General features: G+C 37.6%; 1 protein-coding gene across 1 annotated transcript in view; it reads left to right on the forward strand.

The window, feature by feature from the left end:
* The first annotated feature begins 4,527 nt into the window (after positions 1 to 4,527).
* Positions 4,528 to 20,407, forward strand: part of LOC150080996 (transcription factor AP-2-epsilon-like) — a 392,409-nt gene continuing 376,529 nt past the window's right edge. The window contains exon 1 of the mRNA XM_090382049.1: positions 4,528 to 4,693. Within this exon, the coding sequence (XP_090238175.1) occupies positions 4,670 to 4,693 (24 nt within the window). The 5' untranslated portion in view covers positions 4,528 to 4,669. The remainder of the gene's footprint in view (positions 4,694 to 20,407) is intronic.

Consider the following 20,407-nt stretch of genomic DNA (forward strand, 5'->3'; position numbering starts at 1 on the left):
TAAACATTTGGGATTGGGACATCTGCAATTTTTATTTCTATGTGGTTGGGTTGTTTCTGAAGGGAATAAGTAATTTGAGCAGATTTGCTCGCATTTATATTCAGATTGAGATCTTTCAGGTACTCGATGATTTCACAAATCTGTGAATTCGCATCATTGATAACTTTGCGAATAGTCACATACTGAGGAGCAATATTCCAATTTGTCTTAAATAAAATAACGAACCAATGTATACTCCTCACCATGACTTGTGTAAGTGAAACTTGGGCACTCACCAAAAGAATGGAAGAGAAACTGAGAACTACGTAGAGAAGAATAGAACGAATTATATTAGGAATCAGACTGTTAGATAAGAAGAGAAACAAGTGGATTAAGCAGCAAACACAAATAAAGGACATTCATATCAAAACGCAAGAACTGAAATGGTCTTGGGCAGCACACATAGCTCGAAGACATAATGACAGATGGACTAAGAAAATAACAGAATGGTACCAAGAGGAGCTAAAAGAAACCTGGAAGACAACAACGGAGATAGACAGATGAAATTTGCAAGATCGTGGGTAGTAAATGGATGGCTATTGCACAAAACAGAAGGAACTGGAAAGTTGCTGGAGAGGCCTTCATCCTGCAGAGGATTGAAAATGGCTGATGATGATGATTGGGCCTCAGAAAGTGCTTGGACGCATTTACTTAAATTCAAAAATCGGTGAAAATAATTGCTATTTTTATTACGTAAATAGTGTGGATTGTTGAAGTTAAATAAATAAATGTTTCACTTTTTCTTACTTATTAATCTTATTACAACTTTCCTTCCGCAAAGCTTACAGTTGTATGTATAAAATTAAAATATATTTTTAATCAAAGTTTTATCAAAATTTTGAAGTTTTATCGGGGCTCATACTCAGCTTCTCCTTTCATTTTGATGACGAAGTAAGTGGCATCCACAACTTTACTTGAAGCGAACTTCAGTAAACATCTCGAAAGGCACAAGTGACAACGTGGAGCAAGTGTCTCCGGCTCAATGTTCCCCATTCACCTTTTCCCTCACATATTTTGCATACTTATTGAAGTTCAACTATTCATTTATTATAATTCGCAGATATTTAGTACAGGTTGCATAAGACAACTGTTGACCTCTATAATGAACTGCTGAATGAGATGACACAAGCGCCTCTTTATTCGCTTGTGAATTCCTGAAATTTCGTCATCCTTTATGCGCTCTGTATACTAATTTCGCTGTTCTGCGCATTCGCTGCTCAATCAGAAGTATTATTAAAGAGAAAGCCACTATACCGATGCGAAGTCATACTCTACATTATTCATACATAATTAAAAGAAATTTACTTCGTTAAAATGAAATACAAAAGGCGATTGATTCAATTTCAAGAGAGAAATGCCTATAATGGAATAGGATATCTCTTGGCTCGATTAATTGGAGTGACTGCTGTATGGAGTCGGATACAAGTACACCATGGGAAATGTTCAAGGATTTATTCTTGAAGTCACAAACGTATTCATAGCAGTTAAGAGTTTGAATGAGCAAAAAGAAACAAGTGTGGCTTGTGGGACAGTTGTAGACAATCAGTTACTATTAAAAGGCTGCATATTAGTGAAACAAACCGTTGGGAATGTCAATGAGAGCATCATTAGACTCCGGAAAGATTCCCTTGGACTCAAAAAGTGTTGTCTACCCAATCCACAAAGGTGATGCTAAAAGGGATGTAGGTAAATATAGGCCAGTGAATTTGACTTATGTGGTAGGAAAGATAATGGAGTCTATGGTTAAAGATGCATTTCAGAACCATCTCGACAAGTATCTTGAAGAGATCTCAGCATGGGTTCGTTAAGGAGATATCATGCTTAACCAATCTGGTAAGTTACTATGATTACTGGATGATGTCGTAATTAAACAGTTTTGAAAATTTCAAAATTAAATAATTTTGACAATATATATCTAAACTTTAGTAAAGCTTTTGATACTGTCCCTCATCGAAGGCTTGTGTATAAAGAGAAAGAAGATGAAGTTACTTGTAAGATCCTACGCTGGATCGCAAGCTGGCTAAAAGATAGGAGACAGAGGGTTTCATAAATGGCCAGTCTTTAGGGTTAACCAGCATAACAATGGGGAGGGGGAGTCCTTCAGGGATCGACGTTCGGTCTCCTCCTATTTATAATTTTCATAAATGATATTAATGAAAGTAAGCTGTCAAAGTTTGCTGACGATTTAAAGGTGGAGAAGGTGGTTAAAAATCCCATTCTGGCCACGTTATTTCAAAAAGACTTGGATCTGTTGCATATATATATATATCGTCCGTAAAATAAAATGGCAAGTAAAGTTTAATACATCTAACTGTAGGGTTTTGCATTTTCTCAAAACTAATAATAATACTATTATATAAGAATTTCCCGTTAATTTGGAAAGATAAAATTAAACAGAAACTACACAATAACGGACTAACAGCGTGATGAAAAACGCAAGGGTATAGTAATACACGCATTTCAGTTGACCGTGGTTCTAGTCCTCATGATTATTAAATACGGTGACGTTCTTCCAATCTCTCTATCACGTAGTCTCCTCTTGAGCCTTTGTGGCCGTTCTTCAGTATAAACAGAAAATTTATTTTTATTATTATTAACTACAGCGTTGTAGTTAATTGACGTCTTAATCTTAAAATAAGACAAGTTAATTTAAAAGAATCCAAATAATTTAAATAAAACCCATTCAGGGAAAGAAAGCGGCTATGACGGAGATTTATTTTAATAAAAAATAATAATAACAAAAAAAAAAATAGACCTTACTATTACAGTTACTATTACTATTACAGTGAGGCTGCGTAGCCCAGGACACTACAGCCCAAGGGTCAAGCGCGAGGGTACAGAAGTACGGCCGTTGAGTAGCCGTGGTTCAAACTCATATCACTGCTAAATATAGTGATGTTCTTGTATTCTCCCTACTTTGTAAATTACTTCGAACTGATGTGGTCTTCCGAGAGTATAATAAAATAAAATGATATTTTATTTTATTTATTATCGGTGTTCTTATTAGATCAATATTATAAATGCAACAGGAGCATCGATATGGCAACTCAGCTGCCAGGGATATTTTTTTCATCACAGGAAAGAACAACGAATTTAAATCACAGAGGAAAATTCAGGATATCGAAACCATATAAGCATGGCATGTTTAATATGATTTCACAAAGAATTGGAAACATTGAATAACTGGTGGACACTTATTACAGGCATACAGTGTGCCTGCCGGAAATCTCTTTTGCGTTTATTTGTATATTCATTAATCTGCTTTTGTAAGTCGCGAAACGACCATACCGTCGGGTACCCTACTACAGGAGGGGAGCAAGATTCGGCGGGCCGGTAGCTGGTTTGTTATGGTTTTTTAAGATCACGTGGGGCTGTCTAGCAATTTGGCTGTGGAGCACAGAATTTATAGTTTTCCCCTCTGGTTTTTTTGCTTATGCTTGTTGCAGAGGTGCAGTCTCAGACCCCGTTGTCCCAAACTGGCATTGCAACGATCTCCAATACTGGGACTGCTAGCTCCATTTTTTCAAGATGCACTGACCCTGACTGCAGAAATAAATTTAGTATATTAGTATGAAAGCATTCTTTCCGCCTCTCCCCCCCCCCCACAAACTTTCCAATAAGAGTCAATGAGTGCATACATCGATCAGAGGAAATCTCATACTAATTGCAAAGAGATTTCCACGACGTCAGTGTTGTCATCAAAACAATGGCACTCACAGCAATCGGAAACGCGGCTGTCGGCAGAAGACCAAGCCAAACGCTCCTCCCCACCCCCATGATCGAGGCGTTTAGAGAGTGATTCGGGCCATTTTCTTTCCCCGTAGCTGAACGAAGAATTTCTAGGCAGCGTGCACACCAAGGAACCTGCGGTGAACGTTAAGGAAATGACCTGCGGCACTAAACGATGCCGCTTCCCGGCAGTGGTGTGCGAGCTCGGTCGGTGGCCAGACCGTGGCACAGAACCGCCCCGGGGCGAAACACTCGGGGAGCAATCAGCATCTCGAGCAGCCGAACGCCCGGAAGGATACAGTGACGACTCTCCGCGTGTTGGTGAAGAAGCGAACGGCGCTTTTCTGTAGGGTGTGTAGCGGGGTGGGACGCCACGGTTGATCGGCACACTCACATACAGACATTGCCAGGGACGTTTATTCGCACGTTTTGCTTTTGCAAGTACGTTCTGAATCCTGCGTCTAGGTAGTCGTGTGCATTCCTGTGGCTTTGCAACGTGACATTCGACCGACCGATGGACCCCGTAACAGCGTGATTATTCGCCGCACTGTTTTCTACTGTAATTCTTCTTTATTTCTGTTATTCATCACTTTTCACGGAAACCTCGCGCGCGCGTGAGCGCGCACGCACACACACACACACACACCGAGGGATGTCGAAGAGTTCCGGAGTAGTGTCGCACCTGTGATAAGCAGTCCGCCCGTCCATTACGTCCGGCGGAAGCGAACGCGCACATCGCGCCAGGCTAAAAACGGTGATCGAAGACTTTACTACGTGATGCGCCGGTGTCCCCGCTGCTCAGCCTGTGTATGACCCCGACGATATGTGTTCTTTAGTCGCGTGCTAACGGTTAACTGACAATCCCCTGGTTGCTTTGGTTTGTGCCGTAGGACTGCAACGGATGCTGGCTTCGGATCCCAATATGGTAAGTACACCTGTTACAGAAATTCTATTTGCTGTCCCGTGTGTGTGAGTCTGTCCGTCCGTATTTGTAGCTGGAAGGTGTGCACTCGTATATGTGTGAGTGTGCGCGCGTTTGTAAGCATCCTTCGAGAAATGTGAAAAAGGAATCTTTTAGTTTACAATTGAACCCAGCTTTAAAGCCTCGCAGTTTAATGACTATGTATATTTCCAAATTAAAGTACACTGCGAAGCAGTGTAACATTAATTTGCCGAAATTCTTTACCATATTCCTTTCAACCATCACATTACTTATTTATGTGGAATTCCATAATTATCATTCCAGTACATAACGTACCCTTTGTGCAAGACATTCCTGCCTCCTGTTGTCCATTCTGTTTAAAAACGAATTTCTACAGAAACAGTTTTTTGGGCATCTATAACTGATGACTTTTGATGACTAATATGCTAGAGGAGAAGTTATTTTATTATGCATCCAGAGTTCATTGATAGAACGATTCGATCTGTAACTTTATATTTGCTGCTCTTGTGTTATAAACAGCCTGAAGTATGGTATGGCTACATTCCCGTTCTTTTTTTTTCTTTTTTTTTTCTTTTTTTTTTTTTTAATCATTCTAAAGGCATTTCCGTCTCAAGAGAATGTCTTGTGGTCAGCTACCTTACATATCTTCCGATGACCCAACAAAACTCGTAGATTATAAAGATACAACCCAGAGACCTGTTGACCTTGCGCAGTGGTGAAATAGTTATCAGATATCTTGACTGCCTTCCAAAGTAAAATACTGTATAATTAATTAATTGGAAATACTAGGTAAAATTTTCTGAGAAACTATGAGCTCTTAATTACCATAAATCGGCGCCACCTGTCGGGGGACACTTAAGTGTCTCACGTCTGATCACTGGCCATCGACCCATACTTCTTATAGTAGTGGGGGACCGGTCAGAAATAGTGGAGCTTTTTTAATTTAAAAAATAATTATTATTATATAAATCGTTCACATCTAAAGAATGTTCCAGTCCAGCAATACATTCTACATACTGCACAGATAGATACTTGTGCAAACCATGAATTACAAGGCAAACAGTTACTTCAATTCAGTTATTCCGCCAGTAATTGAACGAAGATCGAATAATTGTTCTTCATGAAATAAAATAAAGAACTGCTTAAAGACATCTGCAGGGTTTATATGCGTAATGGGGCTATATTTGCACGAGGGAGCTGTCAACCTACCAGTGGCGCGCCCAGAAATTTTAACTGGGAAGATGCTCCGCACGTTCCACAATAGTAGCCTTTACAAGTGTCAACACGTGACTACTTTCGGATTTCTACTGCCTCTAAAGATTCTTCAATTTGATCATTGGGAAAGCTACTCCAGTGGATTTTCCTTCTGGACTTGTATTGTCTGCTGAACTGTTGAAGCCAACTTGGACTTGCTGTTCATTGTACATAGTGTATATTTTTGTTAATACTAAATCTTACCCTATTAATGGAGTGTGATGAGGTGAAATTTAGTCCATGAGCTTTGGATTCTTTCCTCAAAGAAGACAGGAATGTCCCGGACAAACTTTCTTTCTTTGCTGATCCTGATACAAGGATGGGATTTTTGGTAAGTTGCCAGGTCACACAACATAACACCAGAACAGAGCACAAAATTTATACAAAAAACACTACACGCACATGACCGGACTTGGCGCAAGCCTCACCACAAGAAGTGTAAAAGCGGCTAACAAGGGAAACTCTGAGGTCCACAGCAACTACACTACGATCCACTGTCTTCTGTTTTTTTTTTTTGAAATTTGCAGAAACCTACCCGTGTAGCGATCGCTTACAACGGAAGACACTTTCACCTTATCGAGAATAATCACAGGAACTTCTTTTGGCCAAACCAAGATGCCTCTATGGTGTTACCACTAGTACATGGGCCGCGTTTTGTACATATAAGACAAAATTAACAACTCATTCTAATATATTTTTTTCTCTGTTGGTTTTATCCTTAATGTTGTCCTAGCTTGGTGCTAGGAGCTGTCCATTGTTTCCTTTCGATTATCAGCATTCTTGTAATATATATTATTAGCCTTACCAAGCCTGATTATTCATGATTACTCTCCAGCAATAAATCATCACGGAGAATACTGTACATTAGAATGCTAGATATTTCGCATACATAATCTGCTCCTTCTTCAGATCGTTTTTTTTTTTCTTCTTCTTCTTTTTTTCAAGTTTGTGTTATTATCACTCTTCTACGCCTAGGGGTCTGCGTACTTCAAGGGCGTGAAGAAATGCATACTTGTAGATAAAAGTCAAATATGAAATTTTTCATCCGGTAGCAAATTTGCAAATACAACCTTAAAAAAAATCACGAAGCACGATGCACATTAAAAAAAAATTTAAAGAAAACTTCGTAAGAATTAAAAGTACAAATATAAATAAACAGATATACAAAAATTAAAAATATACATATATAAAAAAAATCTTAGGCTAATGATGAAAATACAGCCCCTTTTACTTAAACCATAGCAGTGTTTTAATAATTTATTTTTTTTCGAAACTGTTTTAAAATGTATACACTTCATAAAGTATAACAAATATTTCTTATTAGAGAGTATGCGCTCTCTGTATGCACGATACCCAGTTCAGTGGCACTGTTAACACATGTAATAAGCCGGCCCTGACAATATATCTCAATGACGGAGTAGTGAATTCTCAGAATTTCTTTTACTCTAGTTTGGACTTTTATCGGCGATCTGGGTGCATTGCCGATTACAGCTTACAGGAAATTCCATTTTACCATTAGGAGAAGATGACCCTCATTTCTTGTCCGTGATTAGCATTCTTCAACGGTTGGGTGCGGAAAAGACAAAATAAAAAAAAAAGTTTGAAGTGTATGCGTGTGTCTGTGTGTGTGTTTCAAAGAAATCTAGCTAAGACAAATGAAATCCAGCGGAAAAACCACAGTATGGGTGCAAGCCGGCTCTGTATTATTAGTTCTGCTTTGGAGGATTTCGACTCACGCCCTCCACTCCCGTATAGTGAGTGGGCTTCATCATAAAAGTACACTTTATCAACCCTCGTTAAGATAAACACAGAAGAAAAAATTTTAAAAATTATTTGGCTCAACATCTTATTTAATTGATGCTAGTCAGTCACAGCATCCAGCCAGTCGCTAAGCAAGCAACACCTTAATGACCACACACAAAAAAAGTAATTTTAAAACGTTTTCCTTTGTTTTCTCTTTTAATTTTACGCCAGAAAACCCTAATCGAAGGACTAGATAATTTATTATGGTGTTTCAGAATCACGGATGTCTGAAATGATTTTATAGAGTTGAAATATTTAATAGTAAACAGTACTAAAAAATAGAAAAAAAATTCTACACTGTTTTCATTCATCACTGAAAATTAAAAAATAATATATATATATATATATATATATATATATATATATATATATATATATATATATATATTACGCCAATAATAATGATATTTTAATCGTATTAATATAATATAATCCAGTCCGATTAGAGAAATACTACCAGGGGAAAACTTGACAACAAAATACTTAGTAAAGATGATTGCACCAGATGGGTATCCATAGAGGAATTTAACAATACAGAACATCTGGTTGGAGCAATATGAACCAAGTCACAAAATGCGCGTGACTGAGAGGGAAACTACAAAGATTTAAACAGATTCCTTTAACTTCTAATCAATGATTTTTCCTTTCTGAAGAGTCGACATTCTTCAGTACTTTTTTCTTCCCTCAAAATATAACATTTACTATAATTCTTGATGGCTATAAATAATTCATTACAGTATGTTTATTTTATATGCCAGGGTAATATGATTCATAGCTACTTTAAAAATTATCAAGATCGACGTGCTAGAAATAGTCAAGAGAAAACAAACAAGCAAAAAAAAAATTAATAAGATATTTTGCTAAACTCGGACAACAGATGGCACTGTTAATACACTTTTTGATTCTTGAACAACCGTTTATTCAATTTGAATTAAAACAAAGGCAAGAAGCTAGAAGAAGCGTATTTCTCAACTAGGGATAACCTTGCTAACCCCTTTTAAAGGTTAGTTCACCTCATGAAAGTGCTGCTGCGAATACAGAATTACTTTTAAGACTCCTGCTGTGGAAGTGCAACATTTCAGAAATAAAATCCTGACTGCAGTATGGAACTAAGTACGTAGACTAATAAGAAAATAGGATAACCTCTTATCTGATTCAAGGATCTTTAGCGCTTAAGCAATGTTGGAAGGTAAATCTACTAAAGATTACTGCTTTAAAGAACTTGCTAAAGGAATAAGTCAAGTACAAATATCCTCTCGGCAGCACGTGAATTACTACTTACAGAATAAAACCTTTATATTTTCGAAAGAAGTTTTTCCTTTGTTCACTGAAAACAAAAAATTATCGTACTGGAGATTTAAGAGAAAGTGAAGGCTAAAATGAAAACTAATATTTTAACTGTGGAAGATAGTTTCCTATAAAAACATTTTGCAAACTGCTGATTCAAAACAAAAGACAAACCGATCTTTTGTTGGATGAACTGCAAACATTTGTTTGTTCGTGGCTGAGATACACATCATCGATACAATTTGTTTGCAGCCAGGTCACCATTCCTCGTATACTACTATCGTGTTGTATCCATCGTTCAGGGACCATTTAATTAAACACTCTCGGAGCCCGCGGCTGGACAAGATTCTGTGGCGGCTCTAGATTATTTGCAATTATTTTTGAGATTTATCAAGCAGTAAATAAACATAATACTTATTGAATAAATTGTAATTTACTCAATAAGTGTTATGGTTGCCGTAGCCGAGTAGTCAGTTCGCGGATGCATAAGTACACGTGCCTTGAGTGACCCGGGTTCAAGCCCGTGACTGCTGATTACGGTGCTGTTCCTTGTATTCTGTCTATTTTGTGAACTCCGTGTGGTCATCCTGCAGTATAAACAAAAAATTTATGTTTAATTTAAATAAATTTTGGGATCCCTATCATAGCTGAGTTCCCCCTCAGGCCTTACCAATGTTGTCTGCATTAGCTGCTAAAAAAAAAATGTTCAAGTTCTTGCAACAGACCTGGCAAACTGCAACAGCAAGGCCAGTTGTACTCTCACAGCCACACTATATAGCTACATTCAACAATTAGTCAAGTGCCTTTAATTAGTAGGATACTATATTTTATGTTTCGTGTGCGCATCTGACCTTTCTGTATGAAATATGGCATTCATACTTACAGGCACCACAGTTTTCTTGTGCAGCTGGCCTGCGTTAGCCAGGTGGTTCGGATGAAGTGCCAGGACTTGACGTGCACGTGTATTACGTCCTAAAGATGAATCAGGAAATGAATTACTTCACTCTGCTTTCAGTAGCAACTCATCCAGCGCAAAACGAAACCTTCGGTGCATAATTAATGCATCACGTGTTAAGATATTCTCCAAAAACACCTTTGTTCCTTTCTTACTTTTTTTTTTTTTTTTAATTCTTAACAATCAAACACAAAAGGGATTCAAATCCGTTGTAAATACTCTCCCATCTCGATAAAGGGAGGAACAACCGAGCAGCAAAAAGCTTGAAAAACTGCCGACGTCACCGATGTTGGATATCAGATTGAAAGTAGGTATTATCTAGTAGCCATGTCTGGAACTGTGGGAAATTAATAAAACATCTGGACTTGCATAAGTGTAGATGCGTATCCTTATCAGTAATCCAACTCCGATTACAGGGCGGGTGTCATTTGCCGGTGGAATTAATTGCGCTACATGGATACCAAAACGATGTGCACAATGTAAAGGAAATATATCATCCGTCTATTGATCGAGATTTCCTTTGGAGAAACCTGTTCGTTCATTAGGGGAAACTTTGTAGAACATTTTACTGTTTCGTTTACTTTTTTTAATCCTTACGCAAGGGAGCAGCTGGAGCAACCAAAGATTAAATAATAAAAAAAACAAAAAAACTCCAAGATAAACTGGAATCGGTGATTGAGATAACGCACTCTTTTCCCCATCAGTCCTGCTGTTCATTAGTTCTGCTGCTAAACGCTAAGTAGCAGAAAACTTATCTACGATGTGTTCGTTCATGGCCACGGGAACCCTCGAAACACCATTGTTGACAAGAAACGGGTGCAACAAAGAGTTCGCTTGGCTGTAACTAACTATTCCGCAGTCTCCTCGTTAGAAAAACGACAGCCGGTGATGGCGCATTGCACGCGCTGCATACAGAGGGTCAGTTAGAGATTGGATATGCGCATGTCACATTTATTAATAACTGATTTTGTATTGGTTCAAGGTATTTTTTTAGCTAATGACAATGGGCCGTTTGCAGACAAGAGACTTTCAAACATGTGTTAATAACCATATTCTGTGATTGATGACAATCTTACGCGCACACACACATACATATATACATAAATAAATATATATATTTTATGTTTTTTTTTTCCTGTGAACAAATATTTTTAACGAATTTTAAAAATGCGTTTTTCTTTCATGAAAAATGTATAGATATATAACTTTTTTTTTCTGCGACATTCCTAGCTGTTGGCAACACGGCCACTGTAATTAATTATTAATCCATGAATGCTAATTTCAAAGGCGGTTCATCCTGATGAGGGATGGATAGGTATTTTCCGACTATTTCAACGCCGACCGGGCTAGCCGGGTGGGTAAAGTAACTGCCTAGCAACCCAAAGGTCGCTGGTTCGAATCCCGCCTCGGGCTTGGATCAAAGTACTGCAAAAACCTTGGGAGGTGCATTATGGCCACAGAAGCCGATGCGCCAACAACTACCAAAAAAAAAAACTATTTCAACTCACGTGCCAAGGCCGACTAGAAAGACAGGCCATGAGACGAACAGATTACACTGAGATCAAGTGATCGACTAGTCTGCGAATGCTTTAAATTACTTGATACCTTAAGTAAAAAGCCAATATTATTTATAAAATTCTAGTTGTAATTCTTGCTACTATCATAACACCTCATATAATACGATATATCATAAATTTCCCATCTGATTTTAGCTGTAATCGCAAAAAATAATTCTTTAAATTATTCCTTAATTTATGCCAATAATAAAATAAACTCTTTAAATTCGCCACACTTGAGGATTGAGAAGTTTTGGATTTCAGAGCGGTATGCCCAGTGATCGAGTTTAGAGGAGCACGTTTCAATAAATATTAAGAGCAAACAACTAAACTTATTTATATCTGTAAACATTTATAACTATCTTGTCCTTTCATTTTTTTTACGGGCAACGGGATTTAAACTACACGGATAAAAGAATGGTTGTAATTCTCACAGCAGAAAAATCTTGCCTTCGTAACGGTTCCCCTGGTATTGCACTACTTTAAAATAGCTTTAGCTCTATTACCACTTTGAAAACGGATTTCGTGCATAGGCGAAACATGGAGCAACTGTTTATGCCTGTTTTGTCTGCGTCTTGTCACCAGAGACCACCTGCTATCTGATGAGGGACCAGTTAATCCTGAAATAGGCTGACATAGCAGTCTCGTCTTTTAAACAAATAGTCACTTAATCCTTAATAGAGGTCATCTGCTCGAAAGTAGTGCAATACCAAGGCAACTGTTTGCAAGGCAAGGTTGTTTTGCTGTGAGAATAAAGATCATTTTATTATTTGTGCAGTTGAATTCATTCTGGCTGCAAAAACTTGAAGTGCAAGACAGTCCTGAAACCACCTTATAAAGAAAGAAATGTCAATTTTTTTTTTTTTTTTTTTGCCAAGATTGTTAAAGACAAATGCAATCGTTGATATTAGTGCCGAATTGTTTTAATATTTCCGGATTATAAAATGTTGATTTTATTTTGTAAAATGGTCTATTCTGGTTTATTTTGTAAAAGTGGTCGATTTTAAAAAATTCGGATTATGATAGCATGAGCTCCTCATACAGCTCTAAGGATTTGAAAGGAACGTTAGAATTATTGGTTGAAATTACAGTATTACTTTTAAACCTAAGTGTTCGTTAAGTTTCCAAGAGTTCCACAAAGTCAATATAATAATACATTAATCTTTCGTTATTAGATCTACAAGGCAACTTCTCAGCATAATAGTGCTTAGGCATTATTTTCGCTCAGCAATTATACCTTTCAAGAAAAATATCTAACTGTATGAATTAAATCCTCTCCACAGAATTTAAAGAAAACAATAAATGTACCTAAAACAATAATATATGCAAATTATTAACAAATCGTGTATTTAAATAATAAAGGTTTAGACTGGAAAAAAAGATGATAAAATCTTAAAAATATGAATCTTAAATTATTCTTATCAACTTACCATATTTACAAACTATAAAGATTTATTTGAAATAAACATATCTGAATAAAATAATTTTTGTTTCTGTAAAACAAAATGTGATAGACTTTAAAGAATTCATTTATATTCAATATATTCATTCTACTATTATGAACGGAAAAGCAAATTTTTCTTAATGTGAACTTATATTTTCAAGCCATGATAATAGCTATTATCAAGGCTTGAAAATATAAGTTTCTGTATTTCTCAATATGTGCAGTTAATTTTTTTAATCCCACATATGAGAAATATAGAAGCTTAGGAGACATACATGAAATTTGATACAATGCTGCGAGTTGCTTCCGAAAATTCAGAAAGTAATGTTGGTGATTGATAAGAATATTCTTAATGATATACCGTGAAATAGAGACTGATTCCGAAATAAGAATTAGTTTTCATCGATCAAACTGATTTAAGTTAATTGCACGTTCGAAACATCAACCCCAAACGTCTCGTACAAAAACTGGAGACAATGGAGTTGAATGCACAACTCGACAAGCGTACACTTGTAATTACTGGCTAACTTGTGTCTCACCTGGATTTTGTAGGGAAATAGTGCAAGGTCAACTGTCAATAGCCTCTCAAAGATGGTCGCAATCCTAGTTACCGTGAACGCTTTTGGTGTCCCTTTCATAGACTTTGAAGCACAGCGCACTGCACAGCATTAACGTTCTCCCGAGTCCATGCAGTCCTGGGCATACCTAAGTGATGCCACTTTATACTGGTACACTTTACCTTCAATACTTACACAATAAGGACTACTTTTTCTTCAGTCAGTGAGCTTCTGATTGACTGGTAACTAAGCCGACTTCAGTGTGAACCAAGGATTTTGAATCAAAATAAATTCAATGATTTGCACTTTTTTGTGGAATAATCAAAACCATCTTCAAAGCTTTTCTTAAGTGTTTACTCTATTCACTTGCAATGAAAATAACAGTACATAAGATGGTATCGGAATTACACAAGTCTAAAATGAGGTAATTTTTATTGACGCACCCTGTAATACATTTAATGTACAAAACATTATGTGCATTATACACAGGCTATTGATTTAATTCGTGGAATGACAGCACCATCGTACAGACACTAAAGTATTGGCGAAATGCCGGTAGATGTCATGCGAGTGTATGTCGAAGAATACGCTGATCCAGTTGCAAACTCTGACACGTTATCTGGTAGTTGCAACGTTTTGTTGTTCATTGCAATGCTTGACATGGTACGAGTGCTTCAGAGACTGTGAGAGAAATATCACAGATTTACGGAGACAAGTAAAGAAAACTGCAATTTTTAAGATGCACAAGAGCATTTGTTGTTGTGGTATGGTTTTAGGAGCATCGGCTACTAAGGCCATATTGCTCCGTATATATTGTCTGTAAATTGCGTGTGTGCATGTTCTAAGGTCGGTTTTCTGTTTGCTGTACGAAAAACCACGCTAACCTCGACTGAGACCGACTAACTTAGCCAAGTTGTGAATAAAGGTCCATAAAAATTCCTCCCGTTATCGAGGACTCGAACTCATGTCTTTTCCACCTAGTGTGGAGAGGACGGCGATCCCACCAACCGTACTACCTACGAGGGCACACGAGCATTAAAGAAGGTCAAAAAAATCTTTGACCACAACAACTTCTCCCAAAGAATTATCAAAAAATAGTTTCCGGGAGTGCTTCTACAAGTGGCTTCATAGACGGCGAAGAGTATGGACTTCGAAGGAGAATATTACGAAAACTAAAGCGCATCGGCAGACCTCAGCGACAAAGGTTAGGTTAGATAACGTTACATGTGTGTTGTTAAGCGCCAAAGTAACTAAGCCTATAAGTTCAGTATATTATGATTGTAACTGAGTGTTCTTCGATCGGTTTACTGTTTGCTGGGCAAAAAACCCGAGCTTCCGGGGGGGGGGGAAACTATGCGACCGCCGTCACCTGAAACGATTAACTCAACCACGTTGTGAAAAAAGCTTAAGCATTTTCCACCCCTGTGGGAGGACGGTGATCATATCCATTGCGTTGGAGGGCCAAAGATTAAAATTAGGTAGGTGTATTCCGATAATTAAATTATCAACCTTTGTACATAAGACATACTTAATAAACATACTTGTTTGTTGTTTAGAATTTGGGCAATCAAAAGCCATAAGACGTCAGTACACTACTGGACGGGTTTCTCTGAGTTTCCAGAAAATAACAACAATAATAATAATAATAATAACCTTTAGTAGTGCCCTAGACAAACTAATTTGGCCGTTTTGTGAAAAAGTCCATCCATACAGACGAAATTATTAGTCGGGTTCGAAATCATGCTTTTCCCATGGTAAAAAGAACAGGGTCGCAACCACTGTACTAGTCGACTAACAGCGAAATGTGACTAAAAGTTTTCATACATTTTTATTGCTAGGGCACATAGTCTATCCCAATACTTGTCAATGAATTCCGGAAAGGTGCTAATGTATTGTGTTATAGACCGGGCAACTACAACATTTCAAAGTAATACTTAAGATAATCAAAAAGTCTGTGCACTATTACTACAGTATTTCTATCACTACACAGAACGTATAACACAAAAGTGTCCGCTTTAATACTGTCTTTCATAACTGTTTTTTTTTTTTTTTTTTAAGCCCTCTTGAAACTCAGGTTTTCTATCCAGCAAACAGCAAACTGACCGAATAATACAATCAATTATAGACACAAATACACTGACTCCTCATCGCTTTAGTTCCTTAAACGCTTAACATACACGCACATAACCTAACCCAGCCTAGTAAATAACTGTCTTTCATTTCTAACCACTCATATAATTTCTAACTACTCAAATAATACTTTTAGCCTTTTCTCAGCAACAATAATTCATAGTACTGTACACATAAAATGTTGGTTGTTGTAGGGTTTTAGGCGCATCAGCGACTTAGGCCATATTGCGCCGTATATAATGTCTGTAAACTGCGTGTGTACCATGGTCGATTTGCTGTTTGCTGGACGAAAAACCTGAGTTTGCGGGAGAAAACCATGCTACCTTTGCCTGAGACCGACTAACTCAGCCATTGCGTAAAGCCCCATAACAATTCCTCCCGTTATTGACGGGAATAATGCGAGGATCTACAGCGAATGACTGTCTAAGAGTGCGTAATGCATGTTTAATACTAATACTAATTAAAACAGTAATGCCTTCAACACTTAAAAAGCGACATTATGTACAACGAACGGATTTTGAAAGAGATCAGATCACTATATACAGCCAATGTGAAGCCCCTGGCATTCCTGCTGTGAAGGGTACATTGTATACATCCTTTCGTACACAATAAAGATTATACAGTATATATATTGTCGGAAATTGGATGGTCAACATGCCCGAACGGTTGGACGCTGTTGGCAACAATGGGTACAGAAAGGTATTCGGACACATCGCCAAGGTTCTAAGCATATGAAGAAGGTCAGAATGGGAGATCGACTAGCGAGATGAAAGAGATCTGCGACAATCCGTCAGGTCTGCGCATTTTCCTCGTCCTCTGACGCCGTTCCATTGTCGTCAGTGTTTGCAGTAGTGCAGGAAGACAGTTACTTGGGAATAAGAATAGTATTGTGTCTCTCTTTGGTGAAGAATCCCGTTTCTGTTCGAGATCCAGTGACAGCTCTATGAGCATCTCGAGACACAATTCGCTACCAATTCCCTAAATGCCAATCCAGACAATTCTCCAGTGGGGCAAAGACAACTTAATTGACTTCAATCCTTCTAAAACTCAGTCCTGTCTTATATCTCTCAAAAAGGATTCTTCTGCTCCTATGCTTATCTTTGGTGACACTCCGATTTCTAGGCAAGATGATATATCTCATTTGGGGATTACCCTGACTTCTAATCTCTCTTGGCACAAGCACATTACAAATAATGCTTCCTCTGCATCTAAAAAATTTGGTTTTCTCTTTCGCTCTCGGCGTTACTTTTCTTCCAAACAGCTGTTCACTCTATACAAATCGCAAATCCGCCCTACTATGGAATATTGTTCCCTCATCTGGGGCGGTGCCCCCAAAACCTCTCTCAGGCTTTTAGATTCCATTCAGAAGAGAAATTAATGATTCATTTCTAACAGAGTCTCTCCACTCGCTGTCTCATAGACGTACTGTTTCTGCTGCATGCTTTTCTACAGATACTTCCATGGGCACTGTTCTTCTGAATTGGTTTCTATAACTAACCCCTCTCCCTTCGAAACCAGTCCAAACATTTGCCAAACCAGCTAACATTCGTTTACTGTCCAACTTCAAATTCACAGAACCAACATTTCATCTTCCTCATTTATTCATTCAACTGCTGTTTTCTGGAACAACCTTCCTTCATACGTATTTCCTAAAATTAGTCTACAGAAGTTCAAGTCTAATGTCAACAAAAATCTTCTTTTGTCTTCTCAACCTCCAACCCATGCACGGTACTAATTACTATAGGTTCTAATACCTCTCGTGTTTGGCATAAAAAAAAAAAAATAAATAAAAGTTAATAAAAATCATTAATAAAAATTAATAATTAAAAATAAAAGTAAATATAAATTATTAAATATGAATAATAAAAATATAATAAATAAAAATGATAAAAAATAAAAATAAAATAAATAAGTGAAAAATATTTAAAATTAATAAAAATAAAAAAAACTACGACTACAACGACCATAAAAATCAGTTTTAATGGTGGGCTTCAGCTGAGGTCTGCATAGCGATGTCAGTAACCAACGCTACTGTTCTACTCTGATATACATAGAACGGTATTCTGAATTGAATCATTCTGATACGTATAATTCAGTTTGAGAACGTCTCGCTATCCACAGCCATCTTGAGCGTAACAAACGCCATGATGGCTATTATTATTATTATTATTAGCCATATGGTGCAAGGAAGCCTGAGGCTTATGCTGCACCAGCCAAAAAAATTTCCGAGTTACCCTGAGAGAGAGAGAGAGAGAGAGAGAGAGAGAGAGAGAGAGAGAGAGAGATAGAAAGACCCTGGGTGTGCCAAGCCCATACTCACCAGATGTGAGCCCTTGGGGCTATTCCCATTCTAATGCTAAAAATATCGAGCGAAATTGTAAAAGGAACTCAATCAATTAAAAAAAAAAATCATGAAAACTGTACTTTGCATTAAAAACATTTTGCGCATCCATCACGTATAGCGTTGACCATGGAAAAGCTGAAGTAATTTAAAAAATCCTTGTGGAGCCATTACACACACACACACACAAATAATCGCTGGATCTTTGGATGGGATTACCCAAAGGGAAGGACAGTAAACGAATGTTACTCATTCAATTCATGGTGCAAGGACAGATGAAATACAGCCTGCACCATGGAGCAGCATACGGCACTCCGAATCATGGTATGGATAGCTGTCAGCTACAACAGTCATTCACTTCTGCTCGTTATTAATAGTATGCTGATGGCAAAACTTTATGTTGAAACAGTTCTAACAGACCAGCACGTCTGCCTTTTCTGCGCTTCATCCCGAGCGCTATTTTCCAGCAGGACAATGACCATCCACTTACGGCCACCAGCAGTGGTACTTACATGATATGGACATGCTTTTTTGGCTGTATGCTCAACAGATCTGTCGCCCATCGAACACATTTGGGAGATGATGAGACATTCACTGACCTCTGCCTCTCAGCCCCAAACCACTCTTGCCCATTCACAACTCAAGTAAAAAAAAGACCGTGGTTCAATATCTACTGAGATGACATTCGCCATCTTATTGACACTCTAGTGCGATGTTGGCCGCTTGTATCACGTTCATGGAGGTCTAAAATGAACACGATACAATATATACCCATGTGCATCGCGTTTTCGTAGGTAGATACTACTAAGCTGATACACACACACACACACACACACACACACTGATATCTAACATTCCACTTAGTTTGAGCTAAAGGCATGCACTCCTTTTAGGGGTCGCAACTTCAATTATCGGCAGTGCAATTGAATGAAGTGAGTAAGATACACCAAAAGTGAACGATGTTTAATAAACAAGCAATGCACCAACAGTTTGTTACTTTGCATAGAGAAAAGAAATAAAAAATAATTCATTACAATACAGAATTTAAACATGGCTACAATAGATCCCAACACGGAGATTCTAGATTACATATACAGGGCAGGCATAAGTTATTTTTCGTATGTGAGCAACAAACTCGGTTGAATATATAAAACAGCTATGATGATAGTACGATAAAACATTCATACGTAAATTTTTCTCAGCTGTAAGCTTCACATTTAGCTTTGAAGATTGTGTTTTACAAGCCGAGTTGTATTATTTATGTAAAGTCTTTAAAAGTAGACAATACTAAACAGTTAATAATCCAAGCTATGCAATAAATAAAAAAACAAGTTATAAAATCCTCATGTTGTTCATCACGTGCAAGAATCTCGCTTCCGGGACCCGATTTCCATTCCATACCACACTCAGTTTGCGCATAGAAATTTGGTGTCTTTGAATACTTGCTTAAGCAAGTACTGTATTCAAAGACACCAAACGAAATTCCCGTGGTCTTCTTATAAGCTATACCCCCCCTCCACCCAGTTCAACACAATATAAGATTTATCAGGACTTGGACATCAAGGATGCAAATAGTACCATTTATAGAATATTTTGTCAAGAAAACTGTGACGCTGTTTATATATAAACTTATCATAAAAACAGTATATACAGACGGAGTTCTAAATTCATTGTCGTGATGAAAAACATAATTCGAAAATTAAAAGAGCAGATATTGTATTGGTCACACATTCGGATTTTAAATGAAGGGTTTCGAATCACGAGTTACAGATCGGATTACCGATCGAAATTTTCAAAAATAAGGAATTTAAAACGTGTCTCTCTTTCGCTCATGGAGTTTAATAATCATGTCAATACCACGCGATTTCCGACATTCCTGAAGCCACTTAAGTTAATCTCTCTAAGTGTTTAGCTACAGTCAGCATGAGGACATGAATCTGAAAGCTCTTCGTTTCAGCTGCTCACTTTTTTTTTTTTTTTTTTTTTTTCTTTTGCCGTTTCGATTGGATTTTAGTCGAATGAAAATTTATCATGCAAAGATGTACCTTCATGGAGGGAGTAAGTTTTAAATTTTTTATGTTCTTGCATCAGACCAAGCGGAAATGAAGGTTAGTTTTATTAAGCATATACACTAAATTGGCGTTGCATTAGTAATACCCTCTTGTGTAAGAATGGACTGTTCTGTGACGCTGGTGAAGGCTCAAAGTCGAAAACAGCTGATATGATTGTAGTTGGCGATCGTCTGCACGGTAGCACAGTGGTATTCTCCGTCCTCCCCACACCAGGTGGAAAAGGCCCGGGTTCGAATCCCGTCGATGACGCGAGGAACTTTAATGGGCTTCTTTTCACTCCGTGACTGAGTTAGTCGG

Source organism: Mastigoproctus giganteus, chromosome 9, assembly GCF_048544385.1.
Source record: "Mastigoproctus giganteus isolate SK-2022 chromosome 9, ASM4854438v1, whole genome shotgun sequence".
Taxonomy (NCBI): Eukaryota; Metazoa; Arthropoda; class Arachnida; order Uropygi; family Thelyphonidae; genus Mastigoproctus; species Mastigoproctus giganteus.